Below are 22,213 nucleotides of genomic sequence, written 5' to 3'. Positions count from 1 at the left end.
CGGGGAATGCAAAATAAAACCACAGCATAGTACACAAGCACTGAAGTGACTAGGCCAAAGCATGACTGATAGAAAAGAGGCAAGAGTGTTGGCCAGGATGTAGAGCAAGGGCTTCCATACACTGCTGGGGGTGAGTATAAACTGATATAATCCCTTGAACTATTGTTTGGTCGTATCTACTAAAGTTGACTACATGCATATCAACGGTGGCCTTCCTGGCTTTACGCCCAACAGAAATGCGTACATATCCTCACCAGGAGACAGTGCCTCAAATTGGTCGTAGTAGCACTGTTCATATTAGTCTCCAAATGGAAACAACCCCAATGCCTATCAGCAACAGCATGAATGATTCAAATGTGACATATTTGTGCAAGGGCATATTACACAGCAATACGAATGAGTAAGCTACCGCTGTACACAACAATCTGGATGAGTCTCCTCAACAAAAATTGTAGCGGAAGAAGCCAGACACCAAAGGACATACTGTGTGATTCTATTCATAGAAGTTTAAAGTCAGTCTTAAAACATGAAAAATTTGCATACTGTTCTTGCCCTGTATTTGTTTACAGAGCAAATTTCAAAAACAAACAAGCAGAAAAAAACAGTTGAAGTTCAAGGAGTGGTGGTCTTGTCCCATATGATATGTTGGAGGTTCAAACCTTGGCTAGAAAATGTCAGGATCCCTTCTTTACAGTTCCCTCATGAATTTCTAGCTTTCTGAAAATCTTTTCTTTATTAAAAGTCTCAATCATTTGGAGTAATTTTCTGGCACGATCAGAATGCCTCTTCAGAATGAAAGTACCTGTTTTCCTCCCTTTTTAGGAGATGACTAGTAGACATAATTCATCTTGAGATAGTAATTTGAATGGAAAAACAAACATAGATTTACTTTTAACCAGATAATTGTCATCTAAAATACATATAAATAGCTTACTGAAAGTGCTGTGGTCAGAGGAAATACTTACTGTTTTTGTTGCTTTTCTCCCTTAACTAGGTGGTTTTAGAAATTTGCACACTATTGTTTTGGGAGCGTGCAAAAACGCTCTTGAAGTAGATCTTGGTTACCTCATTATCACTGCTGCTCGTAGGTATGTTTCCTCTTCATGTTGTCTTTTGTAGAGTTACATTTTTCCCTGTTTTACAAAAATTGGGGGAATGTGTATACGAAGTTGGATTATGCCTCGCCCAGATGTAAAATATAAAGGAGCTGTTTAAATAGCGTTAGGGCAGCACTTAGTAGTGGTAGTCTTACGTTATAACTGATGACCAGCTGAACCGCCCTCCAGACCCAGCAAGCTCTGCAAGGGTGTGGTCTCAGCAGGGAAAAGCAGTCGACATTCTGGAAGGCCGACAGAAGTCAGCACTGATGCCCTGGTGTCTGCAGCTCTCTTGGGAACCATTCTTTCAACCTTCTCTGATTTTTGGAATTATTTTAGTTAGTTGGTGACACTATTTGCTCTTCAGAAATCAGTATTTTAAGTCCGCTTTTTAAGAGTCCTGACCTTGTAACACCTTTATATATACAGATTAAAAATAATTCTTGTTTGTTTGTATCAGTTTATGCCACATTTACTATTTCCTACAGATCAAAAGTCTACCTGTACTTTTATATTGTATTTAAATTGACTTAACCGTATTTTTTTCAATTTAAAAACAAAACTCTTGATTTCCATCAAAAGAATATTAAGAATATAAATAAAACTGTTTCTAAGTTTAAGTAAATATATATTATTACCCAATATAGAACTGTAATCTTCGTTAAAATGGCACTTTTAACAGCTAACATAAAAAAAGTTGTTGAATAATCAGCACCAGATGCAGATTCTGACTTTCACTTAATCAGGTTTAAGCAAGCATTAGAAAGGATATACAATTCTTACTGTAAAGCTCTTTGTTAATGTAACTTCAGCGTACCACCTAAGACGTGCCCGTACTTTTCTAAATGCTCCTTTAAAGGAAACCTCTCTGGTGTTTTTTAGTAGAGGAGAGGAGAGTTGTTTGCATATGACATTTAAGTAAGATGAACTTCCTTCAGACTGTTATGCTAGGAAGAACCTTTGATTCTGATGGTTTTTATTTTACTCTGATATTTATCTTTTTTTCCACAGGTTACATGAAGTTCGGATCCAGCCTTCCCTAACCAAAGATGGCGTCTTTTCTGCCCTAAAGATGGCAGAGCTGGAGTTCCCCCAGTTTGAAACACTTCATCTGGGATATGTAGATGAGTTTTTGCTGCAGAGTAAGACTTAATCAACCATTTTATTCCCTAGAATTGCTGTAGGGAACTTACTTGACAAACTGAAACTTGAATTGAGATGTGCCATATTTTCTTGAATATAAGACAGCTTAAAATCTTAGGGGCTCTGCCTTTTTGAAAAAGGAACTTTTAATTTAAACTTGAAGTGTCAGTGATTTTTTTTCCCCATATTGCCTCTGACTTAGCATATTATAGAAAATATGATGATTAACAGTATACAAAAAAAAAAAATCCTTACCTACATTTGATATTGTCTCCATTTTACTGCCCAAGTTTCTTTCCCATTCTGCTTCATTTTTTTCACAGAATGTCATCCTTGGTTCCATTTGTTGAATTTGATCTGCCACACTTCTTGAAGCTTTTGATGGTCCTCTCAGATGAGGTCCCATTCCCTGTCCATGCTCTTCATTTCCATAATAAGCCCGCTGGGGGTTCTGGATTTCCCAGATAGTGTGAGCACATAATGGTCAGTATTCATTTGATGATGATTGCTGTTGGAAGGCTTGTTGACAGCATTTTCTGGAATGTATTTACAATTGGGAACTCATTCCTTTGGGTTTGAATGCATGTCAATTCATTATTCAAGCTTTTTTCCCACGTGACATTAATCAGACATGCAAGAGCATTTCCACCGTCAGCATGTTTTTATTTTTGCAAGAATTGTTTCTTCCCCGTGTAATTTCTAACAAGTCTTTCTTAAACTCACTGTCATACCAGATGGCATTTTTTTCTTAGATCTAGTTTGCACTGTAGAAGAACAAAAGGCTTAATTCCTCTGGTCAGGACACTCTAGGTCAAACAACGTGACTGTTGTCCTTTTTCATTTTTGATAAATGTCTCACTATTGTTTTGTTTACCTTTTCTTTGTTGCAGTGCTCATTATTACATGCGAAGGATTAAGAAATCAAATCATCTTCTTGCCAATTTAATGGGAATTATTTTTAATCTGTATAACTTTGTAAAAGATCAGCTTTTCACCAACATAGCTTTAAAATGCTGAGCTAGTATAGTCATTTCATATAAAATTAATGTATTTGATACCAGGCTTTTCTCGTTTTGAATGAGGTTGCTTACATTCTCTGTGTTGTTTCTACAGCAGCTTATGTGTAACCCCGCAAAATTTTTAGCTTGGTAATTTGTGTTCTTCCTATAATTTTATTTTTTCCTCTTCCCTAAAGCTCAAAACTTGACAAATTTTGTATTTTCAAGATGGCTACATTTAGGCCCACTGAAAGATTGTCTTTTGAGAGTTATCTTTATAACCAGCTATTTCCCTATAACATCTCTTTCCCGGAAACTTTCAATAGAAAAACACTTTACCTTTTGACTACTGCTACCTTATGCTTTTCAACATGTTTCATAGTGTCTTTCATATTGAAATCTCTTTGTCTTGACGTTTTCATAAGCAATTCTTGTTTTCATATTTGCTGCAGTTCATCCATTTTTCCATATATGCATTTGCCTCTGGTCCTCCAAAGACAGCCCAGGATTGTCTGTATCACTGTAGGTGCCAGGTGCCTCTAACAGAGCGTCCAGGAAGGAACGCGTGGTCCCTGCTCATACTTCGTCACTTAATCTCACTCTTCTCAGTAATTTAGATTTTGAAGCACCTCTCCAGGAGGGTGGGGGTGGCATCACCTCCAGTAAAACTTGTATCACTGTTTTGTTACAAAGACTTGGCGAAATATAAGTAGAAACATCACCTTTGTGCCTCATATATTTATGGTAAAAATGACAGTGCCAGATTGGGGAAATGGATATGCTGAAAAGCAGATGCTGTGTGTTAAGAGTAGAAGAAAGGTGTTCCAAAGATGAATACTCTAGGAGTTTTTTGCTTTCATAGATTTATGATAGCAGAGTTTTATTCAAAGGTGATAGGGATGTGAAACTCATTAAAAATCAGAGCAGTGTTATCTTTAGTGCTAGGGCTTTGGAGAGAGGGAGAGAGATGGAATTGAGACCTGCCTCTTACAAATGTTGGAACCTTGGACAAGTTACTTCTTAAGTCCGTGTTTTCTGTTTTAACGTTAAGTGGAGATAAGACCACTTGCAATTTTTTCCGTGGATGGTTTGGAGGAGTCAGTAATAAAAACAGTTTTATCATTACAATCTCTGACCCTTAGAAAGCATTTACTAAATGGTAGCTTTTACTTTTAGCCCACCTATGGGCTAAAGAAAAAAGAAACAAAAATGAGTTCTGGGTGATGTCATCAGAGTTCTTGAGGGAGCGTGACAATCAGGAGACCCCAAGAGCTGGAAGCAGGTGGTGGCCTCAAAGGAGTGAAGGTGTTTTCTTTGTACCTGGTGGCAGGTGGTAGTAAGGACTGTGAGAGACGTGTATTGAATTTCTGTCTCCCCAGCACTCTGCTGGTCATTGAAAATGTGATTGTCAACTAACTAGACTCAGTCCCTTTTCCTTCAGATTGCTTGTAGTCAAGTGGACCATCCTGCAGAGTAAGGGCAGGAAGCTGGGAAAAATGAGGACAGGAGGCAGGGAATGAGGTGTGAGTTCCAGTGCCACAGTCTAGAACGGAGGATCGTCTTTTACTGAAACCCACCCCCATTCCCCCATCCCCGTGCGTGCCTACAAGATGGGGGGCGCTAAAGCCTATTGGCAGAGGGAGTGGGTGTATTTGAGTTAGAAGTACATTTTGGGGGGATAGGCACATCTTTACTAACCAATACCATGGGCTCTAAGAATGACCCTGAATTCCCAGTTTACTCTTTCCTACGCATGGCCCCACCCGACTCCAAAAACATGATCCTGATACTGTGAAAGAGAATTACATATTTAAGATCTTTTTTTTTTTAAAGCTAAAGCTAAAACTTCACCGTAAGTGTGAACCAATACAGATATATCCCTCAGTTTTGCTTTAAGAATTTTTGTTTCCTTTTTTCCTTTTCTAAACAGTTGAAAATAATTTGTTTCTGTTAGCTATCCCTTGACTTTTAATATAAGTTTTTATTTTGCAAGATAAGTGGTATTTGCACAGAATACCTGACCTAAAATTGTAGTCAGACTTGAACCTCATGATGGGTCGATGACACAGAACAATCATAGAGAGTGATATATTGGATGTTAAGATAAAGAATCGGCAACATTCCATGACATTTAAGAATCCTTTTTTTTTAACTGACTTCTTTTTCTAGGCAGAATGGCGAATGCAGATCTGGTAAAGTATGGTTTGGCTGATGTGGTTGAAAATCCTGGTATCATCACCGATATAGGGATGAAGGCAGTCAATGAAGTTTTTTCCTGTATCAAATATCTGGCAATTTATAATTGCCCCCATCTCCATAACCCATACAATTGGATCTCAGGTACTGTAGGCTTAACTATGGCTATGTCTGTCTGCTGTCAAAAGAATATATATTTTTGTTTTCTGTGTGTGATATGAATTGTATTCCTAATGTAAAATGTAGATATTTTATATGATTGTTCATATAAGTGCTGGGAACCTTTGATAACCCGGTTGGAAGTATTCTGTCAGTACCTCTTTGAACTCCTGAAATTCTCTGCCTAGAAATTGGCACTGTCTAGGTTATGGATTCAACTGCCCTGATTTTTATATATATTTCTTTGAGCCAGGCACATAAAATTAAGGTTAGGAATTGTTGCCCAGGATATTATATTTGTTTTCTCTGAATTACCTTCAAATGGCACATCATCTGAAAGGACAGAGTGGGTATGTATTTAAAAAAAAAAAAAAAACCTTTAATTAGGTGACATATTTAGCATTAACTTGTAGTGAAATTTCATTTGCCTTAAAATCTTAGGTTATTTCAGCTTCCCCTCCCCGCCTGATCCCTCGTGTATAGAAGTGTGACTTTTGTACTTGATATGTTTCCTTATATGGGGAGTTCATTTTCTTCCCTGAGAGTAGTACTGTTTGTTTCTTTTAAGGTCCTTCTTAAATACCTAAATTCACAAACCTTTAAATAAATTCAGAGCTAGAGAATTTTCATTGTGACATCCTCTTTAACCAAAGCAAGGCCCCTCACTGACACCTGCAGCGCATCCTCCTCTCCTGTCTGAGTTGCCTCATACGGCTACTGTAGCTCCTTACGGAGCTCGTCTCCAGCCTCCTTTTAGGCTCTGGGGCATCTGTTGAGATTACTCATTAGAATGGCCATGTCTCCCCTGCCGGAAGTGAAATTCTTTGCCTAGCCCAGCTGCACCAAGAAGTTATAGGGAAGTACAAACTAGGTTATAGCAGGCATAGATCACTTTTAAAAAATAACATTTATTGGATTTTTGGTTTGTTTGTTTTCTTAAATACAGAAGTGTATAAAGAAGAAAACAAAAAATGGCCTATAATCCCATCACTCAGAACTCCTGTAACACTTAAAAACTAAAAGTAATACATGCACTTGATAAATAATACCAAACAGTACAGAAAGGTACAAAATGAAAAGTCTCCTCTTCTCAAAGGTAACCACCATCAACGGTTTCTTGTGTATTCTCTGAACAGATTATTTTGTACATATTGCAACCTATACATGTATAGCATTTAAAAATGATAGATGTACACAAAGGCTCTTACTGGGTATACCTTCTCCTATAGCTTGGTTTTTACACTAAAGGTATTTGGGAGAGCTTTCCATAGCAAGCATACTCAATTCTGCTTCGTTCTTTTTAACAGCTGCATAATGTTTTAGTAAATGAATGCACCAACATTTCTTTAACTAGTGTCCTATTGTTGAATAGACATGTAGGTTGTTGAAGGGATCACATTTAGATCAAAGCTGACTTGGTTTCAAGTTAATAATTCCCAAGCCATGTACTTTTCACAGTGAAATTAGGTAAGAAGACATCATAATTTAGTCATCAAGTTTTTGAGATCATGAGATAAAATCAAAGTTATTTAAAGGAAAAGGTTTTGGAACTTTATGATCTATAGCAAAAGTCATCCGTAGTGGAGAAAGTGTTAGTTAAATTCTCTGGCCATGTCATTTCTCCCAACAGACCATTCAAGATGGACGCGACTGGTCGATATCAACTTAGTGCGGTGCCATGCTTTGAAGCTGGACTCCTTTGGCCAGTTTATTGAATTGTTGCCCAGCCTCGAGTTTATTTCACTGGACCAGATGTTTCGTGAACCACCCAAAGTAAGTCACATTTGAAAACCTAAGTGATTCTTCTTCTAATAATATGCCCTTACATTGTTACAATTGGACTTTTTCCTGCTAGCTTCAGTGAGGACATACAGCTTATAATTTGCATGGCCTCTTGCTCTGGTAAGGGGTCTCCAGAGAGGGGAAAGGAAAAAGTAAGTGGAAAGCTGTCTGTCGGTTCTATAAGCTGAAGGTAAGGTAAGAGCAAAGGTGGAAATTGGAGCTAGGTCAAAATTTATTACTCAGAGTAATTACTTGGGAGATTAAATCTCTAATTAGGAACCTCAGATATAAATATGCATTAGGTATTTATTTTGGAAATGTTTTACTTTGCCGTTCTCTCTTCTATGCAGTTGAAATTCCTGGAAAACCTGAGATTGTCTAGCTGTATGAAATGTTATTTTAAAACTGCTTAACTAATAAAACTTTTCACTGTCACTGTAATAAAAACTTAATGCTTCAGCTGGGTATCTTTTCTCTCCTCCGTTCTTACTGGGGAAGGCTCAGGATTGGAGGTCAGATTATTGGGTTTCAAGTTCCAGCTGTAGCTACTGGTCTCTTACACAGACCTCTTTGCACTGCATTTCATCATCTGTAAATCCAGACCGATAGCTCTGCGCCTTGCGTGAGGTCTTACAAGCTTCTAATAAGGGGCTTAATGCATACATAAAAGTAGTGCTTTGTAAAAATTCTTAGGTCAAGATGACCCGGAGGAATATGGAAAATGAAGTGTTCTGTACTAACCTGAGTGAAGACACATGTGCTTTCCTCTCGCCTTAGGGCTGTGCTCGAGTCGGTCTGAGTGCAGGCACGGGAATTGGGGTTTCCTCGGCCCTTGTTAGCAACCAGAATTCCAACAATGACAATGATAACAATGCCCAGAATAATGCCAACATCCATGACCACAATCACCATCACCCAGATGACTCCGATGAGGAGAACGACTTCCGGCAGGACCTGCAGCCCGGAGAGCAGCAGTTTGCAGCCGACGGTAACCCAGATCTTTTGTGAGCTCCACACAGAAGTGATTTTTACTTTGAATTGTATTTCTCTGACCCTGTTCTGTTTCCTTCTCCCCCTGTTTCAGTGTGTCACTTTACACATGGGGGACCTGGTTGACAAGGCAGATGGGGGGCGGGGATAAATGTGCCTATCTGCTGGCTTGTTTCAAAGCTATCTTTGTGAAGCCTCTTGTCCCTAGACTCTGTAAGGGTGCTTACAGCATGGGAAGGACTCACGGATGCCCTGGAATTAGGGTACAGTGAGCCTTAGAGGCCTGACCTAACTGAGATTTAACTTTCAGGATTTGGGCAAAGGAGCATCTCTTTATATCTCCCTGACCAATAGGTTGGTAGATAGAACTTCATTTTGGGACTGTTTTTGGATGTTCCTAGAACTGAAAAAAATGAGTAGCAGTTATGTGCTAGACATTGTGTTGGGCACCTTTCGTATACCTTTCATCATTAAGTCTTCACAGCATCCACCAAGTTAAGTACGTGAGCCAATAAAAGACCTGTTGGATTTCACTTATGTAATTACGCATGCATTCTTCATATTGACTGAACACCTGCTGTATCCAGCCCGTGTGCTCTTGGGCTTCATATGCCCCTCTGTTGGGGAGTGAGATGAAGGGAAGTTAGTCTCTTACCAAGTTTTCCAGTTTCCCAGTTGGCCCCCAAGAACTGGAAAAGGAATCTCTTCAAGCTATCTTGTTTTCATTGCCCCTTTATTCATTCTCTTGGACACAGTGATTACTGAGAAATGGGGTGCCCTGACGTTAACATACCTGCTTTCATCATGAAAGCATACTGTGTATAGAGCATACTTTCCTTTAGGATTGCTCTGAATATGTGTGGCCTGACCCTAAGAGTCATCTGTAGGCATTGTCTTCATCTCACATAATCTCTGTAGAACTCTTCATTTTGGCTCTCAGCGAAGTCACCAGTGACTCTTCTGAGAATGCTGGTGGTCACTTCTCCACTTTTCATCGTGTTTGACATCTGAGCAACATTTGTCATTGTTGCCCGCTTCTGCCTTCTTGAGATAATTCTTCTCTTGGCATCTCCGAAACTTTTCCTGGTTTTCCTTGTGTCTTACTGGACATGCCTGCTCAGTTTCCTTTGCTGACAGTACCTCCTCTGTTCGACTTTGGTCCTTGATCGCTCCGTTTCTCTCTATACGTTTTCTCTACTGAAGCTGCTTCAGTCACATGGCTTCAGTACCAGCCGTATGCTAATGAATTCCAAACCTTTGTTTCTACCTTTGCTCTTCCCGACTTTTTGAAGTAAATACATTTATATACAACTTCATACTTTTTATTTCCACATGAGTTCTTCTAGGCGTTTCAAACTTACGGTTAAATCTCTCCTGACATCCTCCCCCCAAAATACAAAACAGAAGTGCGGGTGCTAGGACTGAAGGAGGGAGAGTGAGGTCAGGTACTGTCTCTCTGCCTTATTCTCCCTGAGTGCCATCGCATTTGTCACTGGTGCCATGAGGACCTGGACATCAGAGGACACAGACCATCCATGGGAAACTGTTACAACAGCCTCAGTGCAGACCTACCCAAACCCTAGGAACCCAATTGTGGTTGGAGTGGATGCCCTGGACACATTATAGTCTCCACTGGAAGTCACATGGCCATGGGCTTCTCAGTACAGAATGGAGAATGCTTCCATTGTGAAATCACATATTGGTGTAACAGAGACCAAAATGTGTGCAAGAACACTGTATTTGATTTATAGGAGAGAACAGTGGAACTTAAATCCTACATTTGAAACTAAGGTTTCAGGGGTTGAGAGACTTGCATACAGACCACATTTTGAGGTGTATATTGTCAAGCACACTATCTTCAAATGCTGTTAAAGGCTGAGAAACAAAGAAGCTACATAAATACCAAGATAGAAGAATTAAACAGCTTCAACCACAGGAAGGCTCAGAACACCAAGGATGACGGCAACACTTGTAGGGAACTGCAGATTGTCATAAAACATTGGTTCCGCAGATCTCTCTAAGTTGGCAGTGTATTTATTTGTATTTGTTATTCCATTACATATCAGGTCACTTGTTTTAAATAAAAAATGAGCTGGAGAAAGGCTTTGTGACTTTTGATTAAAACCAGGGGTGGAAAGAATTCAAATATAAAAGAGAAGCAAAAAAAGTTTAAGTAGTGGTACAGAGATTCGAACTAAAAGGGATCAGTGCGATCCGGTGTTTGTAGAAATGACTAACATTGATGCTTCCACTTTTTAGGTGTGAGCTTGATAATTTAAAAGTTAGTTTGAAAGTGGTATTGGTATGTTGACTTTCCTTAATTTAGAATTTTAAAACTTTCGTGCATGGGCCTCTACTTGGTCTTGGAACAACCCCAAAATGAAGCAGAGGCTCCCACTCTTTCTCACCGTGTTATATTTATCAGCTTGCATGAAGTAGCAGAGTTTAAAAGAAGGGCATTGTATAATTTTAAAGTTAAAATTTAATTCGTACAGGTTAAGTAGCTTTGTTTATAAACTGCTATAGTAAGTCATGGGTGCTTTTCAGGGAACATTATTATCATTAAGGCAGTATATGATTTCAAAAATAGGATTTTATTGCTTTACAGAGTATTGATTTATCAGAATATTATCATTTGTTAAAGATATTATCGTTCTTAGATTTGCACTTCCAAAATTCTTAAGATTTTAGAATGTTTTATTATGGGCTAGTTATGTTAATTGGAAATTTAAGTTCATTACCTGCGTTTTACGGCACTCTAAAACAGAGGAGTAGATGTTCATATTTTCTAACAATTCACATTTGCCTAACGTAAAATTACCATGTGTCAAAATCAAGCTTCTCTAATTGCTAAAGCATTTTGCCAAATTATTTTAATATAATTACTTTTGAATTAATTATAACCACAAAGCATAGTTTTGCCTCTATGTCATTTTACTAAGTTTCTATCTTGATTTAACACATAAGTCCCAGGTACTCACTACTTTTAAAAATGGCGTGCCCCTCTCTGTTCCCTCACCACTGCCGTAGCTCTGCCCCCCATTAATCTAAATTAACCTAAGTGAAATTGCTCTGCAGCTTTTATTTTTGGCAGTGGTTCTCAAACTTGAGTGCATCAGAATTACCTGGAAGACTTGTCAAAATACAGGTTGCTGGGCTTAGCCCTCAGAGGGTCTGAGTTAGTAGGTTTGGGTGGGGCCACATAATTTTCATTTGTAACAAGTTCCCAAGTGACGCTAATGCTGCTGGTTTGGGACCACAGTTTGAGAACCATTGATTTATGGAAAATCCTTATGAAGTTTGAGGGTGAACCACAGTGTGAAAAAAAATCACAGTAAATGCATTTTGTTTTATGTTTTGGGCAGGTAATTGTCAACCACTAAATAATATATCCGATATTAGAAATGGTTGCATATAAATCATTTCTTAAAAGACCGTTCTCCTTTATTTTACATTTAATAAAGGCTATGAATTTCTAATCAGGCTTTGTATAAAAGAGACCATTAATATATTTGTAAAAAAAAATCTCAAATCCATTAAGATTTATGGTTATATTTTGTAACAGGATTTTTTTTAACAATTGAAATAACATTTAAGCTGAACAAAACATTTGGTAAACATTGATATTTGATTAAAAGATAGCTTACATAATTTCTGTAAGTTAAAATCATTCTGAAAAAATGTACTGCCCTAATGTTAAAATATTTTGAAACAAAAAAAATCTAAACCAAGAATCAGTTGCATCTTCCCTTGTCCAAGGGTATCGCCATCTCATTTACTTACTGGAGACAAAAATCAAGATGTTCTCTTTTCTTTACTGCCCACCTATCTGTTCTCCATGGCATCGAGTCATTTAGCAAGAACTTGTTGACTGTCTTCAAAGCATCTTGCCATTCAGTCTACATTCTCCTTGCCTACTGTACTACCATTGTACCACATCTTTTTTTTTAATCTAAATGCTTTAGTACATTTCAAACTGGTCACCCTACTTTCTCTCTTGATCAGCTAAAATTAGGTCTTAGGGTGGTTAGGGCAGTGTTGTTAAAACATACACCAGATGCTCTTGCTCCCTTACTTCAGACTTTCCAGTAGCTTCCTACTGCTTTATGAAGAAAATCTAGTTTCTTGATTTGGGCCATAAAACCCTCCATGATCTGGCCTGTCCTCACCATGTGCTACTCCCCAACTCACACACCGTGCTTACTGTGTGCCAAGCTTGCACCGCTGTCACACTAACTGCTGCCTCTTCTTAGGATATCGCCACTGTTTCTCAGCACCTAGGACAGTGACATATTGTAGTAGCTGCTTAATAAGTATTCAAAGGAATGAATGCAATGAAAGAAGTTAAATATAAAGTGACTTTTGGATGTTAGATTAAATACCTTCACAGGTTTTCCTGGCAACCTAAAAAGCTGTTGCTCAGCAGCTTTGGAAAAACTTATCACATAGGCATATGAATGTACTTCTGTTCTAATGGTTCCCCTCTGCCTATGAGAAATAATTCTAAGCTTTTTAGCAAGACTTTCTAAGCTTTTCACAGTCTGGGGTCCAGGCTACCCTTTTAGCCTCATTTTCTTTTACCCCCTCATCTCAATACAAACACTTGTTCTTTCTATCACTGGAATACTTACTCTTCTGGAAAATGTAGCATGCTTTGTGCCATTCAGGAAATGTCACCTCATATCAGTGAAAACTTCCCTGCCCAACAGGATAATTAGTTGCTCCTTTTTTGTCTATATTCCCCTTGCACTTGGACTGTTAGCAAGTCTCTTCTGACCTCATTCTATGTATCTGACATCTCTGTTACAACATGTGCATTCTCTTTGAGAGAAGAGACTGGCATAGAGTATATACATGATAATTACTGCTCTTCATAATTGTTCATAAGAATTGAATGAAAGAAGAAAATCGATTGGCTTTTATCATGAAAGATTTGTAGGCAAGGTCAGGCCTCCTTTGGGCACTAAATGAAATGTAGAAAATGGAAGTCTACAGCTGGGCAAGAATTTGAGATGGGAGACTGAACATAACGGGGAGTGTGCTTTGGTATGTATTAAATATCAAAGCAAATCCTATTGTCCCCACAAAATCTCAAATTTTACTGTTGTATATTCCAGAAACATTTATCTGAATGGTGTCTTTCTGTTGTAATCCAGTTTTGCCTTGTTTATTTGTTAACTGAATTTGTCTTGTCTACTTACGTAGATTCTTTAGTTCTTTCAGGAACAGGATCTTGTTTTCTCTTTTGTTGGTTTATTCATTTCATCCAAATGGTTGGTTGACTTCCCAGCCATAGTCCTTGAGCACCCCTAGGCATTGAGGCTATAGTGGTGAACAGGCTAGACAGTCTCTGCGGCCTCAGGGTCATGGCCGAGCTGTAAATGGAAGGATGGTATGGTTATTGCCCTGACTCAGACCGAGATCAGGCACACGAGCTTAGGTTGTAAGAGGGTACTAGCTTGACTGCCTTGAATACTGATTTGAGGGATTGAATTTAACCTTGTCAAAAGCTGGCAAAGCCAGGAATTATTTTATTTGGGCTCCTTTTGGAAAAGCGACCATTTTATCTTAAGATAGAGTAAGCTAATCGAAGCTTATTAGTCTGAAATTGCTCACTGTGCTCATCTTCTGGAAAGATATAAATAAAATCACACATTCCCATTCACTGATAGGCACTAATAACTGTGACAAATTCTTTGATGTAGAACATGTGAGTGATAGTAAAATGTTAAAAATGTGCTTAGTGTATTTGTTCGTAATCCTTGTCCTGTATTAGCTAAAAATGATACCGTAGCCTTCAGAGAGTTGGAGAGGAAATGTGAGTTTGAGGTTGCCTGCCCAGTGCGTCCTGGTGTCACTGGCAGATACTACAGCACTGATTGCTTGTAGAATGATCGTGAGGTCGTCCAGTAGCTGGCCCTCACTACTGTCCGGCAGTCGCTTATAGGGAGGCACACAGTTGCCTCATAGAGCCATTCCTGATGACATCTCCAGGAACGAACGTGGGGCTTTCTTCTCTCTGCTGCTTGCCGTTCTCCCTGCTTTCATCTAACAGTGATGGACTGGCTCCACCAAGTGCCCCTTTCCCATCGCAGTTTTCTCTCCCATAGAATAATTGGGCACTTCTTGTTCTCGTCTGTATGATGAAGCACTGTTACAGGCTGTTCTTCCAGCGTGGGCCTCATAATCGCACGGGTGCCACAGATTTGCCTGCCTTTGTGGGTTTTTTAGGCCTTTCTTGGTTTCACTTTGTGTGTATTTTTGTTGAAGCACTGAATGAGATGGAAGACATGGTGCCAGAAGACGGAGAGGTGGTGGCCGCGAGCGGACAGGAGACGGCAGCTCGCAGTCAGGCGGTTATCCCTGTGGATGTTGACGAGGAACAAGCAGGTAATCATGTGACTTCCACGTTCGTGGTTATGAAAACTTGGGCCTGACTCCAATGAAGAAAGTAAAACACGGAGAGTGACTGTTGTTCAGCATTATGGCTAATGATGTGTTATATGCGGTTTATTATTGACACCCATATTATATTGATGTTCCCCTTGCTGCACATATGTATATCTTATTAAGGTTTGTTATTTTTTATAACTGGCAGCAGCTCCTCTTTCTATATTGTTGTTCACACGTGTGTGTGTATGTATGTGTGTGTAGAAAGAAAGCACTCAGACTGTTGATGGAGAAAATAAGTGACCTGACGAAATAGTTTGCTTGTCTTCTTCCTTCATTCTGGTGGAGAGGAGCAAGAGTGGAGAGGCTGACCTGGTTTAGTTAACAGACCAAGATCTCGTCTCTGTTGGCCCCTGGGTGACTTACGGCAGGCTATATAGAGTCATAAGGCCCTTAAGATTACCTAATACAACCGTATGTTTTACAGATGGGGAAACTAATAGTCTTTCAGAATGAGTTTGAGTAATTTCCTTAAGACCGCTCAGCCAGTCTTAAAGGGACAGCACTGAGATTAGAACCCAAGTTTTCTTACTCCTGGACTGTTGGAATGCTAATTTTTGTCTTTGAATTGAAAAGATCTTTAACAATCCTTGTTTTAAGTGTCTTACAGATGCAGTCACTTATTCAGCAAATATTTTTTGAGTATTACTCTGTGCCAGGCATTGTACAGTGTGACAGGAACAAGACAGGCAAGGTTCCTTGGGGCTTCCATTTTATCGATGGAGTGAACTTCAGTCATTTGTCAGAGGGACTTGGGTCATAAGAGTAAACGTTTACAAAGGGTACTGCCAAGCAGAGAAGCCACTTTTTATATATATATAAATACTCAAATAACCAAACTGTGCCATGTATCTAGCCTTTCAAGAACTGTCTTGCTACGTCTAATGAGAATGACCGTATTCAGTTAAAGCACGCAGAGAGCTCACCAGTCCTGCAGGTGTCTGAGGTTCATCTTACTTACTTTGTCTTCATACATTTCCAAACTGGGAAAGTAGACTCTTTTTCAAATGATTATTAAGACTTATTTGGTTATTTTTAAGGTGATTTCTGTGACTTTTTCAGATAGCGAAGGTACTCAAGGGGAATGCCATATGATCTTCTGTTTTGAACTGCCTTTAGAAATGTGTGTATTCCGTTAACATGAGTGATAAGGGAGGCTACATAGAGCCACAGCATCTCTGTGAGCCCAGAGCCCTGCAAACAGTACTTGAAGTGAGAGGCTTTCTTGGCAAAAAGTAACTTGGCCTGTGCTTTTTGTTTTAGGACCCAGTGGTCTTCAACGTGTAGTAAAACCAACCCCAATTACTGTTCATGATTCAGAGAGTGATGATGAGGAAGACAGTCTAGAACTCCAAGAAGTCTGGATTCCTAAGAATGGTGCTCGGCGTTACTCTGAACGTGAAGAAAAATCTGGAGAGTCAGTGCAGTCCAGGGAACTATCAGGTGAGAGATAATGTCTTGCTGGGGCCAGTTAGTGGGAGTCATTGTGAGAACTGACACACCTGACCTTTGTATAATGTGTCCCGACCACAACCTGTGGTGTAGTTAACATTTCCTTACGGAATGTGAGAGGAGGCGAGGAGGGCAGTAGCCCAAGGGAGAGGGGAATGGGGGGGGGGCGCTCTTGAGGGCAAGTGTAGCACAACAAAAATATTGTGGAATCAGGGTTCAGGGAAGAGAAGACGTGAGGATTGTGACCTCTACAGTGGAGGCTTTAGGACCTTGTGGCATCAGAGTATCAGGGATTAGTGAGAGGCCTGGGCTTCACGTGGGGGATGACTCCTGAGGTGTCCAGAGCAGTGAGAAAACAACCACTCTGCCAGCTGATCTGTCCAGGCGTGCTTAGTGAATGTTGGTGGCTAGTGTGGTGCTCGAGGGAGTCCTGCAGTATGTTCTTATACTCCCTGCCTCCCCTTACATCTAGTCAACAGCTTCTACCATTTGTCTCACCAAGAAACTGTAATTCTCTTAGCCTTCAGTTCATTCTTCTTCCTTGTCTTGCCTTCCCTTCTGTTTCTCAGAACTACGTGCATACGCATACCACTTTGAGCAAAGGATGAGGTTTTTAAAAATTGTCCACTAATTTCCCTTGGGTACCCTACTCCTTAATATGTTTGAATGTTTGGTGTACATTTAACACTGGCCCTGAAATATTTAATCACTTCTGTGTGTGGAAAGCTTAGTTCTTTAGACTTGGAATCATTTACTAACCAATGACTGATTGCTCCATTCTTACTTTAGTCCTTTTAAGAAATTCAGGTATTTTCACACTGTGGTTGAAAGGAGCTTTTATGGAAACTAAAATTTAGGAAAATGAATGTGACCAGCTGACTAACCTAATGTTTCCTAGGAAGTTCAGTTTCTGAATTTAGAAACTAGATCTGTCAGCCAAAGTCTTATTTAAGTATTCCTTTATATATTCATTGAGCCTTACTGTGCCCCAGGAACTTTAGGTGTGGTGAGGGATGCAGAGATGAGTAAGTCATGATCCCTCTCTCTCTAGGGAACTTCTAGTCTGGTTAAAGAGTCAGGCCAGAAGTCTAGATCATAATATCACAGGACACATCCTACAGGGGCTTTGGGGTGGGGGCGCAGGAGAGACTGAACAAAGGTGCAAGGCTGAAGAATTGGTGAGAACAAAGGCCCGGAGGTAGTATGGCAGGGGTATGCTCAGAGAAAAGTTTGGGCTGGCTTGTAGCATGTATATGGAGGGGCCGAGAACAGAAAGCTAGTCTGGAACCAGATCCTGGTGGGCTGCGGAGGCTGAGCTGAGACTAAACCAGGTAGGCACTAGAGACCATAGAGAATTTTTGAGCAGCTGAGTGATGTGGTCACCATTATACTTGAGGAAAATTAGTGTACATTGTTTCCTGTTCCAGATTTACTCTTGCCTTTTGTCCGGAATTTGTACTGAAATCTTTTCTTTTCCTCGGGCCATTCTTCTTTTTCTATAAGCAGTAAGTGGAAAAGGCAAGACTCCACTTCGAAAGAGGTACAACTCCCATCAGATGGGCCAATCGAAGCAGTTTCCCCTCGAGGAAAGCAGCTGTGAGAAAGGCTGTCAGGTCACCAGTGAGCAGATCAAAGCCGATATGAAAGCAGCTAGGGATATTCCTGAAAAGAAAAAAAACAAGGATGTTTACCCCAGCTGCAGCAGCGCCACCGCCAGCACAGTGGGAACCTCCAGCTCACACAGCACTGCTTCTCAAAGCCCCGACTTTGTAAGGACGGTGAACAGCGGGATGTGTCCAGGCAGTGTGTCTGCTCCCCCGGTGGGTCAGAGGACTCTGAGGCCATGGAGGAGGGTGATGCAGAGAGTTCTGTCTGCCCCAGATGCTGCTGTCACAGGCCCCAGGAATCCCAAAGGAGAACTAGCAGGTGTTCTGATGAGGAACGTCCTTCAACCAGCCGAGCCTGTGTTGTGAATGGCCCGGATGGTACGAGATCCGCCTTTTCCTTTAGGACTCTGCCACAAGGGGGGTCTTCAGGCCCAGCACATGATGAGAGGACTAATGGGAGTGGCTCTGGGGCTACAGGTGAGGACAGGAGGGGGAGCTCCCAGCCTGAGAGCTGTGACGTGCAGTCTCATGAAGACTACCCTCGGAGGCCCCTAACAAGGGCCAGGAGCAGACTCTCCCATGTACCGCTGGTATCTGAGTCAGGTATGACAACGCTGCCAGGACTAGCACCTGCAGGGTAGGCCTTGGCAGGGGCGTGAGCTTGCTCCATACGTTTTCGTTCATAAAGCCAGTTCGGCAAATGGAATTCTGTGTTGGGGTTCTGTGATCAAACAGAGTTTGAACTAATTTTCAGCAGTGGTGTGGGTGGGGGGAAGGCATGTGAAAGATGTTGTAAAACCTCCAACCCAGGAAAACTTAAACAGCTAAGCCTCTAAGAGAAATGCAACTGTGTATATTGACCCTAAATACGATACCGATTCTGATGTCTAAGTCCCAGTGTAACTCTGCTCCCATCCCATACTTAGGGAAGTCGCATCTCTTAGTGAAGCTTTAAACCTTAGCCAAAAGGTAAGGACCTGAAGTTGCTGGGGCTGGGGAACATATCGTATGGGATACCCCTCGGTCTGCCTCTGTAGTACTTAGTAATTCTTTCTGAAATCTAGTTTTGCTTCCAGTTAGGTTTGCCAGGAGATAAGCAGGTAAGTAGGTAGTTTAGCTGAGAATTGTTTTTGGTGAAGATACACTCGGAACATATTATATATGTATCTAATTTCATTGACAACGTTTATAATGTGTGTGCCAAGGCCTTGGATTGGATGGGGTAAGCACATTTCTCAATCATAGTTCTGTTTATATTTCTGACCTTCTTTTTAAGTAATCTCTCCTGCCTTATGAAGTTATGAATAGCTATCAATGAATAATGTATTTTAATTTTCTCCAGGTCTCCCTTAATTTGAAAATCTTAAAATTAGCTCCAGAACGTGGAGTTAGTGCTTTTTTTTAAATATATTAAATAGAGCCAATCAAATCATGTGGAGCTAAACTAACAAAAATATTTGCTTTCAGAAGATAAATAAGAGGCCTTAATTATATGCTAACCATAGTAGCTTAAACTCATAATAAAATATGAGTTTTATTTAAAATTTTGTTATGCTTTACAAACATTAGTTCTGCCATATGACGAAAAATACATTTCCCTTGAATTTTAAATGTTTTATCATCTCTTTTTTTTTTATACATAGCGCAAAAGTCACCATTTTAGCCATTTTGAAGTGTACATTTCATTGGCATTAAGTACGTTCATGCTGTCGTGCAACCATTACCACCATCCATCTGAACGTTTTCATCCTCCCAAGCGGAAACTCTGTGCCCATTACACAGGAACTCCCCGTGACGACGCCTCTTGTTGCATGGTTTTTCATGTTTGTCAAGTCAGATCTACTTGTTTACCTTTGTGATTTTCTCTCTTTTCTGCTGTGGAAGACCTTCCTTACGCATGGTTCCGATCATTGATCGTGTCTTCTCATTCTTTTATTCATTTGCTTATCTTAGCTGTTTGTTTCAGTCTGTGGGAATGAACTTAATTTTTTTATTTCAAATTGTCACTGAGTTGTTTCAGTGCTGTTTATTGGCATGCATTCTCATGTCATTATTTTGAAATGCTTTTTTATTATGTACCTTAGATAAAATAAACTTAGTTTTGTCTCTGGGTACTCTGTTCTTGTTCCAGTGTTCTGTCCTCTCTCTTTATTCTTCACAATTTCCTTGGCTAGTCAAGCATTTCTCATTTATTTTTATAATTTTTAACAATAATTTCGTCAAGCTCCAAAAGCAAATCTTGGGATTTTTTTTTTTTTTAATTCCATTACATTGATCCACTGAAAAAATAATTGTCATTTTTACAGCACGGAGTCTTCCTATTTAGGGACTGTTTTGTCTCTCATTTTGTCTTTTGTCTCTTAGTAAATGTTTGAGTTGTTACTGTTTGGGGGAGGGGGTTGTTTTGGTTTTGTTTTTAGTATAAATACTTCATATTAACCCTAGGGGGCTTTGACTTCTTTGTTGTCTTGCACTCTGCTATCCTCTTTACCATTTCCTTCTGACTTGTTTCAGGTCTAGAACTTCTCTTAGGTTAAAGAATTCTCTAGAAATTAAAAAAAAATCAATTTTACTTTTTTAGATAAATTATATCTTGCGATTTTTTTTTCAGTTGGCGATTTCTACTGTGTATGTAGCTAACTGTACAGTAGGTAAATTATTGCCTCATTTTTTCAACAATGCAAATGTCCATTTACTTTCAGTGACAACTTCTCTGGAGAGATGTCCAAGTGCTGATTTTAGTATTCTCTGGAGCTCTTGTGGAAGGAACAAGTTATTTGAATACAGCTTTCAACTTGCTATTTTTGATCTAGCATATTTTTGATATCCCTTGGCCATTCTGCTCTTTGGATTTTTCTCCTTAAAACTCTGAAGTTTAAAAGTACAAAAGCTTGATTGAGTGTTATGAATTTTTTAAAAATCACTTTTTCAAAGAAAATGTTTGAGTTTTTAATTTGGTTTTCAATTTATGGCCTTCTGTTGTGTTAAAACCCTGTTAGAAGCTAACATAGTTATCTTGTGGATTCTTATTTTGGGAATAAATACCTGTAAGTTGTTGTTTGTACCCTCATTGTATACTTTATAAAATAAATATCACAAAAATCACTAACTGGATTATCAAAGAATAGCATTTAAGATTAATATGGTATGGTTCTCATAAATACTAATCTCTTTCTCTGACACCCCAAGACTGAATTGGTTTGTTCTCTGTGTTTCTGTAGCACCTTCTACGCCAATGTTAACTATACTGTGTTGTAATTCCATGTTTTACTGTCTGTCTTTCCAATAGACTGAGCTCCATGAGGGCAGGGACAGTGTCTGCTTGTTTGCCATTTTATTCCCAGCTTCTAGCACAATGTGTTACGTGGTATGGGGCTCAGTGAATAATTGTGAACTTACTAAGTGGTAGGAACCAACATATGAGGTATGTTGATGCTGGTGGATGTATGGAATCACTAAGAATTGTCCCTAAACAAAGAGGGAGGTATAAGAAAAAAAAATGATGAATTTTTTACATCGGGAAGCCTTTGTTTTTAGTGCTTATCTACATGTAAAATGTGACTCCATTTTATAACTTCTCTTAGAAAATATGAACTGCCAATTTGGGTACTCTGGAGAGCAGGAAATTTAACTTTGAACCCCATGTTCTGATCAGTTAAGGGGGAGAGCTTTCCAGGAAGGTGAAAAGTTTGAAAATCAGATCATAAAAAGAGAATGCTGCAGAAGATTCTAATTTCAACACTGTCGTAAAGGAATGGAGGCAGACGTGTTTTTTGTTTGTTCATTTTCATTTTTCGGGTACTGGGAGACAAACCAGTTCCTCTTATTGGTTGTAACAGGTGTGTGAATTTATCTGTCACGTGAAATGTGCTGCCTTTAGCAGATTCCTTGTCAGTAAAGGTAATTCGATTTTGCATGAAGTTCCTTCAGAAATACTGTGAAAGAAGCCCTTCAGTGGGTTGGCTAGATCAATAGTTCTCATCTTTTTCCAGAACCCCAGGGTTTTGTTTGGGTTCAGGGTCTTCAGAGGAAGTTTGATGGGTAGAACTCCTAGGCTCCCTTTCAGCTTTCAACCAGAGTAGCTGCTTTCAATTGGTTTGCATAGTTAAGATTTCACAAAGGTTTCAAATTGTAGAGGAAAGGGTCTGGTGTGTAAAAAAAAAAAAAAAAAGGCACTTGAATTCGATCTCTAGAGTTCCCATCTATCTAAGCCAAGCCTTTGGGAATTTGCAGTATTTGCACCTTGTTTCCTGTCTTTCTTTCTAATCTTCATTTGAAGTTACAGAACTACCAAGTAGGATGTTTGTAATCTAGTAGTGGTGTCCGAAGGCAGTGTGAT

At 39.6% G+C, this 22,213-nt stretch overlaps 1 protein-coding gene across 1 annotated transcript in view; it reads left to right on the top strand.

Moving 5' to 3' along the window:
• FBXO38 (F-box protein 38) overlaps positions 1–22,213 on the top strand; it is a 47,738-nt gene that overhangs the window by 15,760 nt on the left and 9,765 nt on the right. The window contains 9 exon segments of the mRNA XM_040630435.1: positions 995–1,088; positions 2,109–2,239; positions 5,408–5,578; positions 7,224–7,366; positions 8,153–8,363; positions 14,636–14,755; positions 16,079–16,258; positions 17,774–18,052; positions 18,055–18,477. Coding sequence (XP_040486369.1) covers positions 995–1,088; positions 2,109–2,239; positions 5,408–5,578; positions 7,224–7,366; positions 8,153–8,363; positions 14,636–14,755; positions 16,079–16,258; positions 17,774–18,052; positions 18,055–18,477 — 1,752 coding nt within the window.

Source organism: Ursus maritimus, unplaced genomic scaffold (genome assembly GCF_017311325.1).
Source record: "Ursus maritimus isolate PB19 unplaced genomic scaffold, ASM1731132v1 scaffold_15, whole genome shotgun sequence".
Lineage (NCBI taxonomy): Eukaryota > Metazoa > Chordata > Mammalia > Carnivora > Ursidae > Ursus > Ursus maritimus.
The sequence above is the reverse complement of the archived record's forward strand: the minus strand, read 5'-3'. Positions and strand labels throughout refer to the sequence as shown.